The sequence below is a fragment of the Sesamum indicum genome, linkage group LG3 (genome assembly GCF_000512975.1).
Source record: "Sesamum indicum cultivar Zhongzhi No. 13 linkage group LG3, S_indicum_v1.0, whole genome shotgun sequence".
NCBI lineage: Eukaryota > Viridiplantae > Streptophyta > Magnoliopsida > Lamiales > Pedaliaceae > Sesamum > Sesamum indicum.
The window spans coordinates 20,767,536-20,782,851 of NC_026147.1; the positions used below are offsets into that span (position 1 = coordinate 20,767,536).

Below are 15,316 nucleotides of genomic sequence, written 5' to 3' on the forward strand. Positions count from 1 at the left end.
TCAATCATCCATCCTCTGTTTGTCCATGCAAATCGAACCTTCTTGCGTAAGATTTGAACACACTGCTTTGAGTAAGGGCAAGAAAATAGCAACTATTAGTGAGTCTCCAGCGTATCCAACGAGCAAAGAACACAATTTCTATTAAAATGTTGTAACTACGGAAGATCCATGATCGAGAGTCGTTCATGTAGATCTAGCCATAAGATAAACGAATTTCGGGGGATTTTGAATGGGCCAATAAGGAGTGAATACCAACCTACCTTTGGGCCTGAAGAGCAAAAAATGTCATACACCCTCCTGTTGGTGTAGGGGCCTCCCCTCAGAGTGATCGAGTCGTGTGTGCCACGTAGTGGAGGCAAACTTTGAATGATGTCCAACATAATAATGTCCGCCTGTGTGGGTTTGGGTGTGAGCAGCAATGGCCAATGCCATACTCCATTGTGAATAACCTCTCTAAGGAGCATATCCGCCCGTGTGTGGGTGTGATAGTGTTCGTGTGGAAATATAGTCATTAAAATCCCCATAAGATGCCAAGTATCCTGACATATATATATATATATATATATATATATATGTAAATCCATGTTACCCATATAGAACCGCGGTATCTACTTACTATTCTCCAGATATGTCTACTCATAAGAGTCCGATTGAGGGCTGCTACATTCATGATTCCCTGTCCTCCTTCTTCCACTGGACGACACACTTGATTCCAGGAAACCTTCGGATATCCAAAGGTTGATGCACCATTCCACAGGAACTGGCTGAACCGTTTCTCTATTTCCTTATTAACTCCTTTTGGCAAAATAAATGTCATAGCACAATAAATTATAGTGACATGAATACTGATTTAATGAGTTGAATTCTAGCTGCAAATGACAGCCGAATCGAAGCCCAACCCTGCAATCTCTTATCAATAATTTACTAATTTGGAATTTCTTATTAAAACAATATACAATAAGAAGTTTTGACTAATTAGTTTTATATTACTATTGAGTTTTTGAATATTGTTATTTATATTTTCATATTAATTGACTTGAATACAAAATAAAATATAATAATTTATGAATACGAAGTACAATTTTAATTTTGAAAAATATTTTTTATTTGGTAGTACCAATTAAATTTAGAAAGTGAATTACAAATAATAGAAGTAAATAGTTTCCTTATCAATAAAGCAATTATTATCAATTTGTTTTGAAAATATAATTGTATAATATAAATGTTTCAATGACAGAAACATAAATAATATCATGAACTTAATATATTTTATGACTAACTATAATAATATATTTACTTGTAAAAATATATTTGTTCAGTCTCCATAAAAAAATAAATTTCCTTACGCATATATCACGTCGGTAAGTCCCCACAAGATCATTGATATCCGATTTCAATAATTCTTAACTTTGAACATTTAAAACCAAGATCTTATACATATATTTTACAATCACCATCATAGGCATAATCGTGAGCTGTAGTTATGTATAGCCTAGAGACTTAATCCAATTCCAAAGTTGCTAATAAAATGCCGAATTTATTTATGTGTACGAACACATAAAAGCTAGCTTTGCTGATTGACTCTACCTTAAAAGTTTTCTTGATATACAGTATATCATAAATATTTACTATTCTCGAAGTAGCTTAAAGGTATCAGAACTCTTAAATAGTCTTCTTTTAATAGAATTTTATGCTTTTATAAGTAATTTTTATTTATTATTATAAAGGTTATTTAAGTAAGGGTATGAATTTCTTTTTATAAGAAAAATCACGTGAAAGATTCATACATTTATATATAGTATATAGATATAGATATATTTTAGTACAAGGAATTTTCTTTTGTCACAATTATAATTACTATTATTTGTTAAATTTTGTTATCAAGAAAAAATAGTGACAAAAATTGTCACTAAATACTATCAATGACACATGCATGTATAGTACCGACCTGCAACAACAAATAATTGTTCTCACTATTTTTATTTTCACTAAGATGTCACTATTTTTGTGCCATTAATTACACATCAGTGACAAGTTTTTGAAAATTATTGTCACTAGTAACTATATAACGACAAAATAAAAAGTATTACCACTTAATATATATTTATTGTGATAATTTTAGAATTTTCACTTGATATTTGATATGTTCACTATAAATAATATCTTCTTAAATCTCAAATTGTTGCTTACTAATTTTAGATGCCAATTAAAGCACGTATATGCCAAGTGTAGGCTCAAATCTGTTACAAATGTTCACATTCTAGGGATTTAAATCACAGTGCATTCATTTTATGTCTTTCAATGCAATACAAGTCAGAATTTTTAGAAGAAATGTTTGGTTTTCATGCATTCAGAGAAAAAGTACAACTCATAATAAAAAAAGTAACAATATGTGTTCAATTACATTTTCTTTTCCTTTTATGTTCCATTAGTCAAATTAGGTATTACTTAGTGACAATAATAAATAAAGTAATTTGACTCCATTAGAAGATTGTTGATTGTTTGGATTACTTGCAACCTATATCAAAATACGAGCCAACGGAGATGATATATTTCTAGTCATTTTCAGCTGAAAATTTGACTTTATATCGAATGATATATCGAACATGGGAATGAAAAACATCTGAATCAAATATGGGAATCATTAATTAGTAGTAAAACTAACAACGGAGGCTAATGTTGCACTCACAGTCCATGCGTGCAGTGTGGTGGTGAACTCGTGCTTCATGTATAGCACATCTGATCGCAATTGTGCCGGTATAATTTGGACCTGTCGTCCCCTATGCAGAATGCATAGATGCATGCGTATACAAATGTGAAGAGAAAAAAATGTTATTTCTTTAATTTGTGATACAGTAATACCACTTATGACGCGTTTCAACCTCTTGCTATGCTACAAAATTATTGGCTCTTTGAAGCCTGAAGGTTCCCCGTGTGGAGAAAACATAGTGACTGAAAAAGAGGACGTGAATATGTGGCTCACCTAAATATGAACATACAACTCTTTTTCAGGGTATGAGAGAGCAGTAAGTGCAACTCTCACAGAAATATGAGTGCTCGATTTCAATTGGTAATGTTTTTATTATATAGATTGGTGATATATTTCCATTTCCACATAAACAGACCTGCAGCTCACTTTGTCCCAAAGATGGCTAGGAAATCTATCAAATCTTTCCTGGGAAGTTACAAAGGCAAATCATCAGGCTAGCTGCATCTGGTCTGTGCGAGCTACAAAGAGAATGCCGCGGGTAGCTAGAAAACCCTGTAGTGCAAGCTGTATCATGAACGTTCTGATTCCTTCGACAACTCTTGAAGCTTTTCTTCGAAATCTTCAAAAGGTGAGGATCCACTTGAAGAATCACTTTCGAAAGGTGTGCTCTCCCTGGGCGATGCAGGGAGTGACTCTTTGATGGATAAACCTGATGTAGAAAATTATAGTTCAGTTATGATTCAAGTTCTTTCCTTCAGAAAAGGACAAGTCTGACCAAGGGTACTGGACATCGATAAAAAAGTACTAAACATGAAAAATTACCAAACAGACAGTTTGTCTGATAGTGAGTCGACTTCATATATGTAGAGAAGTTGGCTAAACAATTAGGAAAATGGTATCTGCAGTATTACGTGTTTTATTTCCACGTGAAAATTAGTAAAATACACATATCACCTTCCACATTAAGGCCACAACCACATACCCCCAAACACATGATCATACCCGCACATCATGATAATAATGTAACAAATCTTGGTAACAATAATATAATAAATGGAGAAGGAAAAAATGAATATATGCACTAACCTCTCTGTCCTCTAGAACGGAACTTTTTAGTGTGACGTCTAATTAGCCTTTTAGCTTTTGTTATGGTTAGCTGTCTGGCAAATGGTGAGAACTCTGCATCACTTTCGCTCCACTCACCATGGAGCTCATTCTCTCCTTCACCCCTCATTGTCCTCAAAACAAAGGCCTTTGCCTTGCGGCGCTGAGAATTGAAAAGGCCCCTTATGGAGGTAACAAAACCATCACCTGCCCCATCACTAGTACGCTTTGGCCAGGCCATTGGGAGCTGATCAGTTTTCTCAGCTGAACCTCCATCACTATCGCTGAGATTGAGATCACTCTCTGGAACAGCAACAGTAGTGGGCTGCGCTTTATCTTTAAATTTCTTCCCCTATAAAATATGAAGTTGGGCAACAAGATTATTACAAAGGTACACCCCGGGGGGGGGGGTTGGTACAGACAGCGACAAGGATCTCCAATTTTACCTGCATTCCTGTGACAGATTTTAGAACTCCCCAAATTATATGCTTCTTTACACGTGAGAATAACCTCCTCCATGTTCCAGTGAACTCAACACGATGGAATGTGTCCATCAACAACCTTAAGTCACTTACCGCAAATCTCGATCCTTCATAGGTAAGTAACAGCTCAACCTACAGCATTATGATGCATAAGTTAATTGCAATCAGAATTCCTGAGAAAAATAATAGGGAATAACAGATACAGACAGAACCAACCTGACTAATCTTGATATTGTTAAACTCCCTCAACCTTCGAGGAGGTCGGGATCTTTTATCATCTGGTACTTTTCCGGCCTTTTTCTCATCTTGAGAGGACCGTCCAGGTTTCACTTGTTTGGTATCTTTAAATTTATTTTTAGTGTTGTCATCGTGCTGTTCAAGACCAGCATTTGGACCAGCTTTTGGTGAAGAAACATTTGAAGAGTGCATTTGCAATACAAGTTCATTTGCCACAGATTCTGCCACAGTTTCTTCCCATGTTCTGTCAAAGGAAGATGTTCTTCTTAGCTCTGGGATTGAACCACTACCAGATTTTGCTTTCAGATGCTGCGACTTTGGTGCCTGCACAACAAACCCTTAGCAAATTATACTTGCAAACTTTGGGGTTTAGGAAAGGAACTTTCTTATCAGATACTTGGAGGTTCTATTTTACTATATCTAAGCCAAGAGCCTTGGATTACAAAAAATTAGTAAACAGACCTAGCTATAAAGGAAATGTCGACAAATAAATGTCTCTCCCATAGTGGCACAGAACAAGAGTAAGGTCAGTGATATTTTATATTCAATTTGAACCTTTCGCTTTGTTTGGTTATATCTTTAAGTTGTCTTTCTTTGTTATTGGCAGATAGAGAGAGAAAGAGAGAAATATGTGCATGTGTTTTTGAATGTTTTTAATATGTTTGGTTTGTATTAGTATAGGATAAATAAAGGTAAGTTAAAACTGTGTTTTATCGACATAGGCAAACATTTAGGATTTTTTCGGCTGTAAGAAAAAATAAAGACTTTATCTTTCTTTCTAGAAAAGTGATGAAGGAAATGAACAAGGTAAACATATCTAACATATTTTTGCCCCATAGATACTGAGACAAGCTGGAATAAGCGGGTTAGCTCTAACTTCCTGAAAGCAGGAACTGTTGTGCTGGTAAATCCAGTTACCTGTTTATCTTGGTTGAACTTAGGGTGGAGATTTAGACCATGTTTCAAATTGCTTTTGGGTAAAATACAACACTATATGTCCTGTATACCAATAAAAACATCTTTCAACCAGCACTGAGTGGATATATGGAAGTCCAGGACATCAGTCATGGTAAGCAGTGGAGCGGGATTTCAAATCTTTGTGCTATTATTACTCTGTGCACATTTTTTTGTGCAAAAAAATTGTTTACATGGGATGAAGAGGTGGTGTTGGTTGCTGGAATAGGTACTGAGTTTGATGCAAAGAAAGCTAGAAGTTGTTGATGCAAAGAAAGCTAGAAGTTGTTCAGCAACCACCCATGGATAGTTGATTTGTGGTGTATTAGTTTTCTGATTCTACTGCTAGGCATTCCTCCATCTTCTGTTTGACAATTCTCTGAAGGCAGTCCACAGAAGATAGCTTATTTCATGTCAATACCATTTCTTGTGCATATTTTCTATTCTGCCCCAACAACAATGGAGCCCAAGATCATGTTTTCTTCACTTGCTCACTCATCGAGGAAGCTGGCTTACCTAGTTGCTAAGACTCACGGGGTAAAGATCTTGTAACACCTACTCTTCAAGCTTATTCTTATTGCTGTGAGTTTATTATTCTTGGTGATAAAGGATTCAAAATATTCCAAGGTAGTTGTAAGTTCTCCTAGGAAGATATACAAAAGCATTCAAGTATGTTTGTCGTCCAAGTGGAGCACTACTATTTTCAATTTTAAGGTTTTGCGGTCTAAGTTAAAAATTTAGAATGCGCATATTCATACCAATAGATCATTTCCAGTCAACAATCATATTTTTGTCAAAATGGGACCCACATCATGTTTGATATAATGTTATACCGATTTAATAATAATTAAACTCCAAGCAAATCAAAATATTTTCTCTTTCATTCACATAATATTGATGTGATGTAAAGAAACTAATGGAACCCACGAAAAAATTGATAAGATTATTCATTCCAATATAATTTAATTGATGAGACATACAGATAATTGTGGGCCCCATAATTACCACTCTTACATTAAATTATTTTCATCATACTGAAATTACTCTATCATAAACACGGTACAATTGCAAATTTTGGTCGCGTTCTCACTTTTATCCCCTGTTTTATGGATTCGACACTTTAGTCCCAAAACTCTAAAATTTTGACACTACTTTTTGTCAACGTTGTCTATCATACCAATGAATGCCCAAATTCTATTTTACCCTTTATATTTTTTTATGGGATTGACGCTTCTAGTCTCAAAACTCTAAAATTTTGACACACTGTTTGTCAACAGTGTCGAACAAATCAATAAATGCCCAAATTCCATTTTAGCCGCTTATATTTTTCAAAAAACGTTAAAAACCCCTGTATTTAAAAGAAGCCTAAAAACTCCCATGTTTTGCAAAAACTCCTTTTAAAACTCAATTCGAGTACAATACTTGTTTTGATTTTATAAAATCACCCTCCTTTGTTTCTTTTATTTTGAGACTGTTCTTTGTTTTTCTTTCTGTATTTTTTCTGCCTCCTAAAAATATAAATAATTATTTCCTCCAAATTGCAATATATTTATCTAAATATAAAAATACTAGAAAAATGTACCAAATTTTGATATTTATAATTTAAATTGAAAATTAAATTAACATCACATAAAAAATTAATATACTAAAGTCATTGTTTAAATTTAAATTTCTACATGAATATAAATATTAATCAATTATAACAAGTATATATCATCATTTAGGTTAATTAAAAATTATATTATTTGTTATAAACAATATTTAAAATTAAATTACCATTATAGGTATTTAAAATGAAAATTAATACTTTCTTTTAATTATTTTAAGTTTCATATTTCTTAATCTTAAAAACTTCAAAAATTATAAATTATAAAAAAAAATTATTGTCACAACATAAATTTACTAATATTACACCTGCTACTCGCCTCCGCCACCGCTGAAGTCTAGGCGACCGGAGTAGAGGAAGGTGGGGGTGGATTGGCAGGAGATAATTTTAGTAAATTTAATGTATAATTCTTTTATTTTTTAAAAAGTTAATTAATTAATTTAAAATTTTAAATAATAGAAAGAAATTATTAAATCTTTATTTTAAATAATGGTAATTTAATTTAAATATTATTTGTAATAGATAATATAATTTATTTAAGTTTATTTAAATTAAAAAAAATAATTTAAAATAGTTAATACTATATAATTGTTATAATTGATTAATAATTATATTCAGATAAATATTAGTATATTATTTTTTATGTGATATTAAATTAATTTTTTAATGTAAATTATAAAAATTTAAGAATTGATATACTTTTATGGCATTTTAATTTTTAAATAAATATATTTAAGAATAAATTGTTTATTTTTTAGGAAGGAGAAAATCATAAAAACACCCACAAAAAACTACCTCAAAATAAAAGGAGTTTCGTTGAATTTATAAGAACAAGGAAGGTATGTTAGTCAAATTTAATCCAAAAAGGGATTTTTAGGAAATACGGGGGATTTTGTAGCCTTCTTCGAAAAATATAGGGGAAAATGTAATTTGGGCATTTATTGGTCAGGTCAACAATCGTTGACTAGTAGCACATGACTCTTTGCCGTTAACATTTAACGACGCAGGACAAATAGTGTCAAAATTTAGAATTTTGGGAGTAGAAATACTGATTTCGTACAATGGCAAACCAAAAGAGAGAACCGCCTTGACTAATGGGATTAAAAGTGCTATTTTGCCCATAAACATCAAACTGAAACATGTTTCAAAAATCTCATCTTTCTCACATGTAGCACATGAACTAAATGAATTTTCCTTTTGCATCCCCATAATAGACATTTCCATATTAAACCCCAAATACATTTTATTTCACAAGAAAATTGTAATGACAATAATTTCAACTCCAGAAATTTTGGGAAGATGAAAATGGACATAAAAACATATCCAGAAAGCTCAAGATCATAAATTCACAGGCAATCTTTTGGCTTAGTAAGGAACAGATTTGACTAACTTGATTCTTTATAGGTAATTAGGAGGCTTGATCACTATTTTCACATAGTACTCACTTAAAGGTAGGCCTATGGTCTGTATAGAGATCCACACACTACGTCTAGAATAGATTATGCATTTTTTTTTGGCATCCCGAGGATTTGTAAATGCTCAAAAGTAAGATATATGTACTGTTAAAATTGGGACTTCTAAGATACTCACTTGGGAAGAATCAACATGAACACTTGATTGGTTAACACTTGAAGCTGCAGAGCCGGAGGTGCTTGATTTGGAAGTTTCAGCATCTTTTGTTGAATGACTGCTAGATGGAGATGCATCATGAACTGTTGAGCCTTTCTTTACACGCCTTGCAGCTGCTGTAGTTGAAACCTTCCACACTTCCTATACATCACATAAAATTATATAAAAATTGAAGTTGCCTTTAGTGATTATCTGATTGAAAGAGGCAAACAGTGAATGATTACTAACCTGCCGTCGCTGGGAGTCTTGTTCTTCTTCAGGAAAGAAATAGTGCCACATCACTTTGTACAAGGACTCAGTCAGATGTATCTTCAAAGGGTAAATATCCACCTAGATGTAGGATAGTAGGTTATTATGCGAGAACAATGAAAACTCGACTTGGGGACTGGATTATACACTACTCAAGGAAGCTAATACAAAATGGCCTTTATCATTCTTCATTCAGTCAACAGTAATTGTGGGAAATGATGACATCATATTTATCTTGACTATTGTACCTGTATATGCATTTAACAACAAACACATGTATATTATGTTATTATACATTTAATCTAGCATTATTACATAATAACAATAACAGCCAACTACAGGGAACAGAGATCTATTTTATCAGGTCTGGTGGCATATGGGGGACAGCTCCCTCTAGACAAAAGTCGTAGGGCTACAATATCCAGGACGTGCATAACATGGTTCACCAACCCCCGCCATATCAAAAAGAAAAGGGCAAAGAGAAAAGGAAAAACGGAAGCGTAACATTAACACCTATCCTCCCAAATAAATACTGAAATTTGAGCTGTCCTCCACAAGTAATCATGCTGCAGATTTTAGAGGTTTCAAAGGTCTCTATTAGATGTACTAAAAGATGCATAATCAGTTTTGCTGAGTGCAAATGTCATAGGAGGTTTCCATATGGCAACAAAACCAAGAAAATATTTTGCATGTGCTGTTCCATTCTCATAAACAGAGAAATTATGAAAAACAAAAAGCTTAAATCCTAACCTTATTAAATAACTACTGAAATTTGTGTTGTTTTCTATAACATCATTATGCAAGAGATGGTTTCTAGTTTTTGAAGGTTTCTATCTAATGAACTGAATCCAAAGATACATAAAATCTATTAGTAATTATTAGTATGCAAGGTTCGCATTTGCCACTCCATTCACATCATAAGGAGAAAATTAGTAATTATTATCACAAAACCTATTTATTCCATAAACTAACAAGCATAGCATGTAGGATTTACCTTGTTAGGATTAAATATTTGGAACAATTGCCCTTGTACAAGCATAGCATGTAGCATTTACCTTGTTAGGACTAAATATTTGGAACAATTGCCCTTGTACTGTTTATAAATGTTTAATGCACAAACATTGTTTAATATTCTGCACTTAAATTCAAGTACAAATCTTTCTTAACTAGAAAAGATTAAACATTAAGTATAATAAATACAGAACATCATTAAATATAACTAATTGATTTAAGTAGAGGTTTTAGGTAAATATTTTGTTAAATGTATATTCGTCAGTTTTGAAAAAATATATATTTAAGTTAGTGGAAATACAGTGGTATATACATTTTATTTTTAAGTTGAACTCATTTTGTTGTTTTTTAACTTCTTTTTAGTTCAAGTCATCAAATTATTGAATGTTGACAATATAGTTTACTTTCCATTTTTTATCTAGATTTATTAATTTGAGAAAATGCAATATTTTGCAATAAATAGTTGGGAGAAAGTACTTATCTCTTCATATTATGTAAAATTATAAATTCGGTCTTAAATAAAGCACGAGGTACTCAATGATATATATATCATGCAAGTCCTTTAGACTAAATATTTGTAATTTTCAGTTACTATATTTTCAATAAACTTGTTTCTTTCTATTTTGATCTCTTAATAATTATCTTTTTCTAAATAATTTGATTTTCACATACTAAGTATTATTTTAATGTCTGAAGTTTTTCAAGAACGTTTGATTCTATATTTTTATGATTAGTGTGCACATAAATATTAGATTATAGTATTACAAATGGGAAATTATATGAAAAATTTAACTTAAGTGGAAAAATGGAAAGTAAAGGAGGTTGTCACAGCAAATTCCCACATCCCATATGATGATCTCAACAATGTCTTTTAAATCTCCAAACCCAAAAACGGTACTTAAAACAAACTAAACATGATACATATTTTTCAATCTTTTAACACATTAACCATGCATTAAGTTATAATTTTATAATTTTCACATAAGATTATATCTACTATGACTACTTTTTATATTCCATTAATAAGTATTACAAAATAAATGTTAGAATAATTTACGTTTAGCTCTAGTTATTTGGATTACAGTAGAGTTAAACAAAATGAGCAAGGAAAAACATAAATAACACATAAAAATGACAGTTGCAATGTCACTTAAGCAAAGATATAAAATATGATGTCTAATAAATTTGTTATGCCTTCATATTGGTCAAACATGACAAATCTTGAATTAATTCTTTCCATTGATTGTTCCATATTGATTACTTTATAATTTCTTTAGCAAATAACACGCTTTCTAAGAATAGGTGAATGAACCATTAATTCAATGTAAAGATTTTAAACTAAATTATTAATTTTTAAATTTTTTAACTAAAAACTATTCTATCTAATATTACAATTAGTGAACAAATGTAATCAAAACACATATGAGAAGTTTACATCAACTAAGAATGATTTTTTTAATGTTTTTGGTGATGGTTTTATAATTGGAAAATATTTCCTCTTATATATATATATATGTTCTAACAAACTTATAAATAATTCTTCCGTTAATTCATATTAAACATCATACATACCCTGCTATGAACTAATTAAAAGAATTAACAATTCTTCACTTTATGAGCATAATAATTGTAGAAAAATGAAATGCTTGTATGAAACTCACCAAAAAGAGGTTCCAGCCAAAATAAGGAAAAATGAAGAAAAGGGCTGATGCAACAAAGAACTTATGTATTGAGGTAAAAAAGTTGTTAGTTAAATTACATTTAAGTTTTAGATATTTATTATCTAAAAATTTTATTTAATCTTGATACTTACCTTTTCATTTACTGGACTGGAATATTTGAGAACTTTCTTAGATCTCATGCATAATTGGTACAGTTGCACTTTTGGTCTCATTACATAGAGTCATACTCACTTTGGTTCCGCTTAATGGAATAGACATTTTTAATTCCAAAACTCTAAGATTTTGACTACTATTGGTCCTGCGGCATTAAATGTTATAAATAATTATTTTCTTGATTATATTTATTTAAATATAAAAATACTAGAAAAAGATACCAATTTTTTTATTTTTTTATAATTTAAATAGAAAATTAAATTAACATCACATAAAAAATTATTAAACTAGAGTCATTTTTTATATTTAAATATTTAAAATGAAAATTTAATACTCATTTTCAATTATTTTTAAATTTCAAACTTCTTAATTTTTAAAAACTTCAAAGATTACAAATTATAAAAAAATAAAATTACTAAAATTAACCCCCTACCACTAACCACCAAACACCGCCAAAGTGCAGGCAACTAGAGCAGAGGGAGGTGGGGTGGGTTGGCAGGAGTCAATTTTAGTAAATTTATTTTTTAAAATGTATAAATTTTGTAATTTTAAGAAACTAATTAATCAATTCAAAATTGTGAAACTTAAATAATAATTGAAAGAAAGTATTAAATCTTTATTTTAAATAACCGTGATTCAATTTTAAATATTATTTATAATAGATAATGTAATTTATTTAAGTATATTTAAATTAAAAATTAATTTAAAATAGCTAATAGTATATACTTGTCATAATTGATTGATAATTATATTTATATAAGTATAAGTATATTAATTTTCTGTGGGATATTAATTTAATTTTTTAATCTAAATTAAAAAAATTAAAGATTGATATACTTTTATGATATTTTAATATTTAAATAAATATATTTAAGAGCAAATTATTTATTTTTTGAGGAGGGAGAAAAATATAAAAAACCCACAAAAACCAACCTCAAAATAAATGGAAGAAGATATTTTAGTCGAATTTAGTCCAAGAAGGGGTTTTTAAAAAATACGAGGGGTTTTGTAGCCTTTTCGGAAAATATAAGGGGAAAATGTAATCTGGACATTTATTGGTCCGGTCAACAATCATTGACCAACAACACATGACCTTTTGCCCGTTAATATTAAAACGAGGCAGGACCAATAGGGTCAATATTTTAGAATTTTGGGACTTGAAGTATCGATCTCATAAAATGAAGGACCAAAAGTGAGAACGACTTTATCTAATGCAACCAAAGATGCTATTTTGCTTGCATAATTTTAGCGAGATTGTATAATTTACTAATGGTACTTAGGGTAAATAATCATCGATTATAAAAGACATTTTTCGGAAATATGAGTCTTATTACAGAGAAATGTTTGAAACTAATCTCTAAAATGTGGAATACCATTTTCATTTTACTTTGACTATTAAAATTTTACGTATGAAGTATTACTAACCTGGAACAATTCAAGAGGTGTGTTACCATCCTTTGGAGATCCTTGTTTTGCATCTACACGGAGCATCACTTTTCTGCACCCAGGAAAAGAAACAAAGAGAAAAATGAAAACAGGGAGCTTAGCTGCATCTTTTGCTATCGAGTTATCAAAGAGGAAATATTTCGTCAACAGGGTCGGACTGAGTTGCATGCTAGACCCATCTAATAAATACTGTGATAGATAATATGAATAGTTCAAAAAAAGCAATCAAGCAATTGGTCCATGTTGCATTCCTCTAGTCTGAGCATTGCACAATGGATGAATGAATAGATAAGACATGCACTAAAGTCAAACCATAAACTATTTACAAGACATTGAAATCAATAGAGAGTTTATGAGAGTTTAATTACTAAAAAATTAGCAGGTTAAAATTAAGGAATTGTTTCAACAGGATACAATGTAATTTGACTAAAATGGTGGTTTATGGTAACATATAGGCCTTCAAAGATTTTATTCTTATGGGCATTCACTAAAGGCATTTATCACTATGGTTCATAGACAAACTTATGTAGAACGAACAACCACCATAAACTTTTCAAATAAACTAATCTTCAGACTGTGAAGGTAAGAGGAGATGGATATTTTATGAAGCAGACACCACTAAGAAGAATGGCTCAAAGAAGAAAAATGCATCAGGTGATGAAAAAATGATGTCATCGCCCATTTTTCCTCTTAAATGATATTCTGGATTGCCGGAATTTCTGCTTTTCATTTGATGGACTGTTGTCCCAGACTGCTTACGAGGTCAAACATGAATGCGGGTAAACTTACTTTGTTGTGGTACCGTGGACCAGCCAATCGATAGGACTCTATTGCTTCATCTACTAATAAGTCAAAGCAAATCGGCGATAGCATAATGTAACGCATTTCACCTACTTCACATTGGCAATGAAAAGTAACAGGGACTTGAAATGAACTCTATTGACTCATTAACTAACTTCCCCTAGCCTCATACAAGTACAGGCCAACAGACCCATCACTGGTCATCAGCTGCAACGACTCAAATAAATAGTTATACTCGTGGTCTTTTTTCATGTCTGACACATGAAACGTCAGGCCTATTTTGAAATTTGACGATCCTTGGGAGTTCAGCAGATGTTTCTGGGAAATATATTACCGCCAAGTTATATTGATAGTTCAAGTTTGTTAGTTTTATTACTCAGTTTGAGGATTTGAGCTGTGTTGAGCTTCAATCTCTCCGTTGACAACTTAAGATTTCTCTTCGAGTATCAGCCAGCAATATAATGACTGTCAATTTAGTGTTGGAAAATTCAACCGCTTTGAGATTATCTATTAACCATTATTTCAGATTGAATACAAAAATGCACATTACTCCTGGAATTATCCCCATATATTACTAGATACTCCTTGATATGGATCTTTGTTAAGGAGCATAAATATTATATAGAGACATGCACTATCAAAAAGACAAACTAAAAAATGAAGAAAAACAAATTAGTATTTTATATGACCTACAGGAATATCTTGTATGTTCTAAAGACGGTGGAATGATTTCATATTCTGCAAAAGTATTATTAGATAAAACATTCATTCTAATTTTCTAATGCTTTCAGTTTTGTATTATTCACCCTAATATATATGCTAAGTTTGTTAAAAGCAAAACAAAGAATTTGGAGTTAAAAATCAACTAAATAAGTTGAATACTTTATTTTTTAAAGACAAGATTGTAAAATTGTAAACATTTGAAATTTTGAGGAAGTTATGAGCTTTGTGTTTATAAGAAAATAGGAAATACAAAGCAGAACAAGCAGTGCCAACATTAGATATTGGTAACTGTACACTGTCTTTTCAAACATGTCTCTATGTTGTTTGCAGACATACTCCATCAAGGAGGTAGGCTAATCAAGATGCTGATTTTTCCCCTTAAAAGTAGTTTTCTAATCGTATCATGCTCTGAAGGATAATTTTGACCAATCACCATTCCAAAATCTAAAAAATAGAAAAAGGAAAAGTAGAAAAGCATTCACGCATCTCCGTCCTCCCCCATTACATTACATTCGTGCGCAACCGGGGG

The 15,316-nt window shown here is 31.4% G+C and overlaps 1 protein-coding gene across 1 annotated transcript in view; it reads right to left on the reverse strand.

Moving 5' to 3' along the window:
* LOC105159035 (protein SABRE) overlaps positions 2,627-15,316 on the reverse strand; it is a 45,528-nt gene continuing 32,838 nt past the window's right edge. The window contains exons 17-23 of the mRNA XM_011075966.2: positions 13,243-13,315; positions 8,951-9,052; positions 8,684-8,863; positions 4,513-4,857; positions 4,261-4,428; positions 3,797-4,166; positions 2,627-3,419 (exon numbers count right to left, since the gene is read on the reverse strand). Coding sequence (XP_011074268.1) covers positions 3,280-3,419; positions 3,797-4,166; positions 4,261-4,428; positions 4,513-4,857; positions 8,684-8,863; positions 8,951-9,052; positions 13,243-13,315 — 1,378 coding nt within the window. The 3' untranslated portion in view covers positions 2,627-3,279. The remainder of the gene's footprint in view (positions 3,420-3,796; positions 4,167-4,260; positions 4,429-4,512; positions 4,858-8,683; positions 8,864-8,950; positions 9,053-13,242; positions 13,316-15,316) is intronic.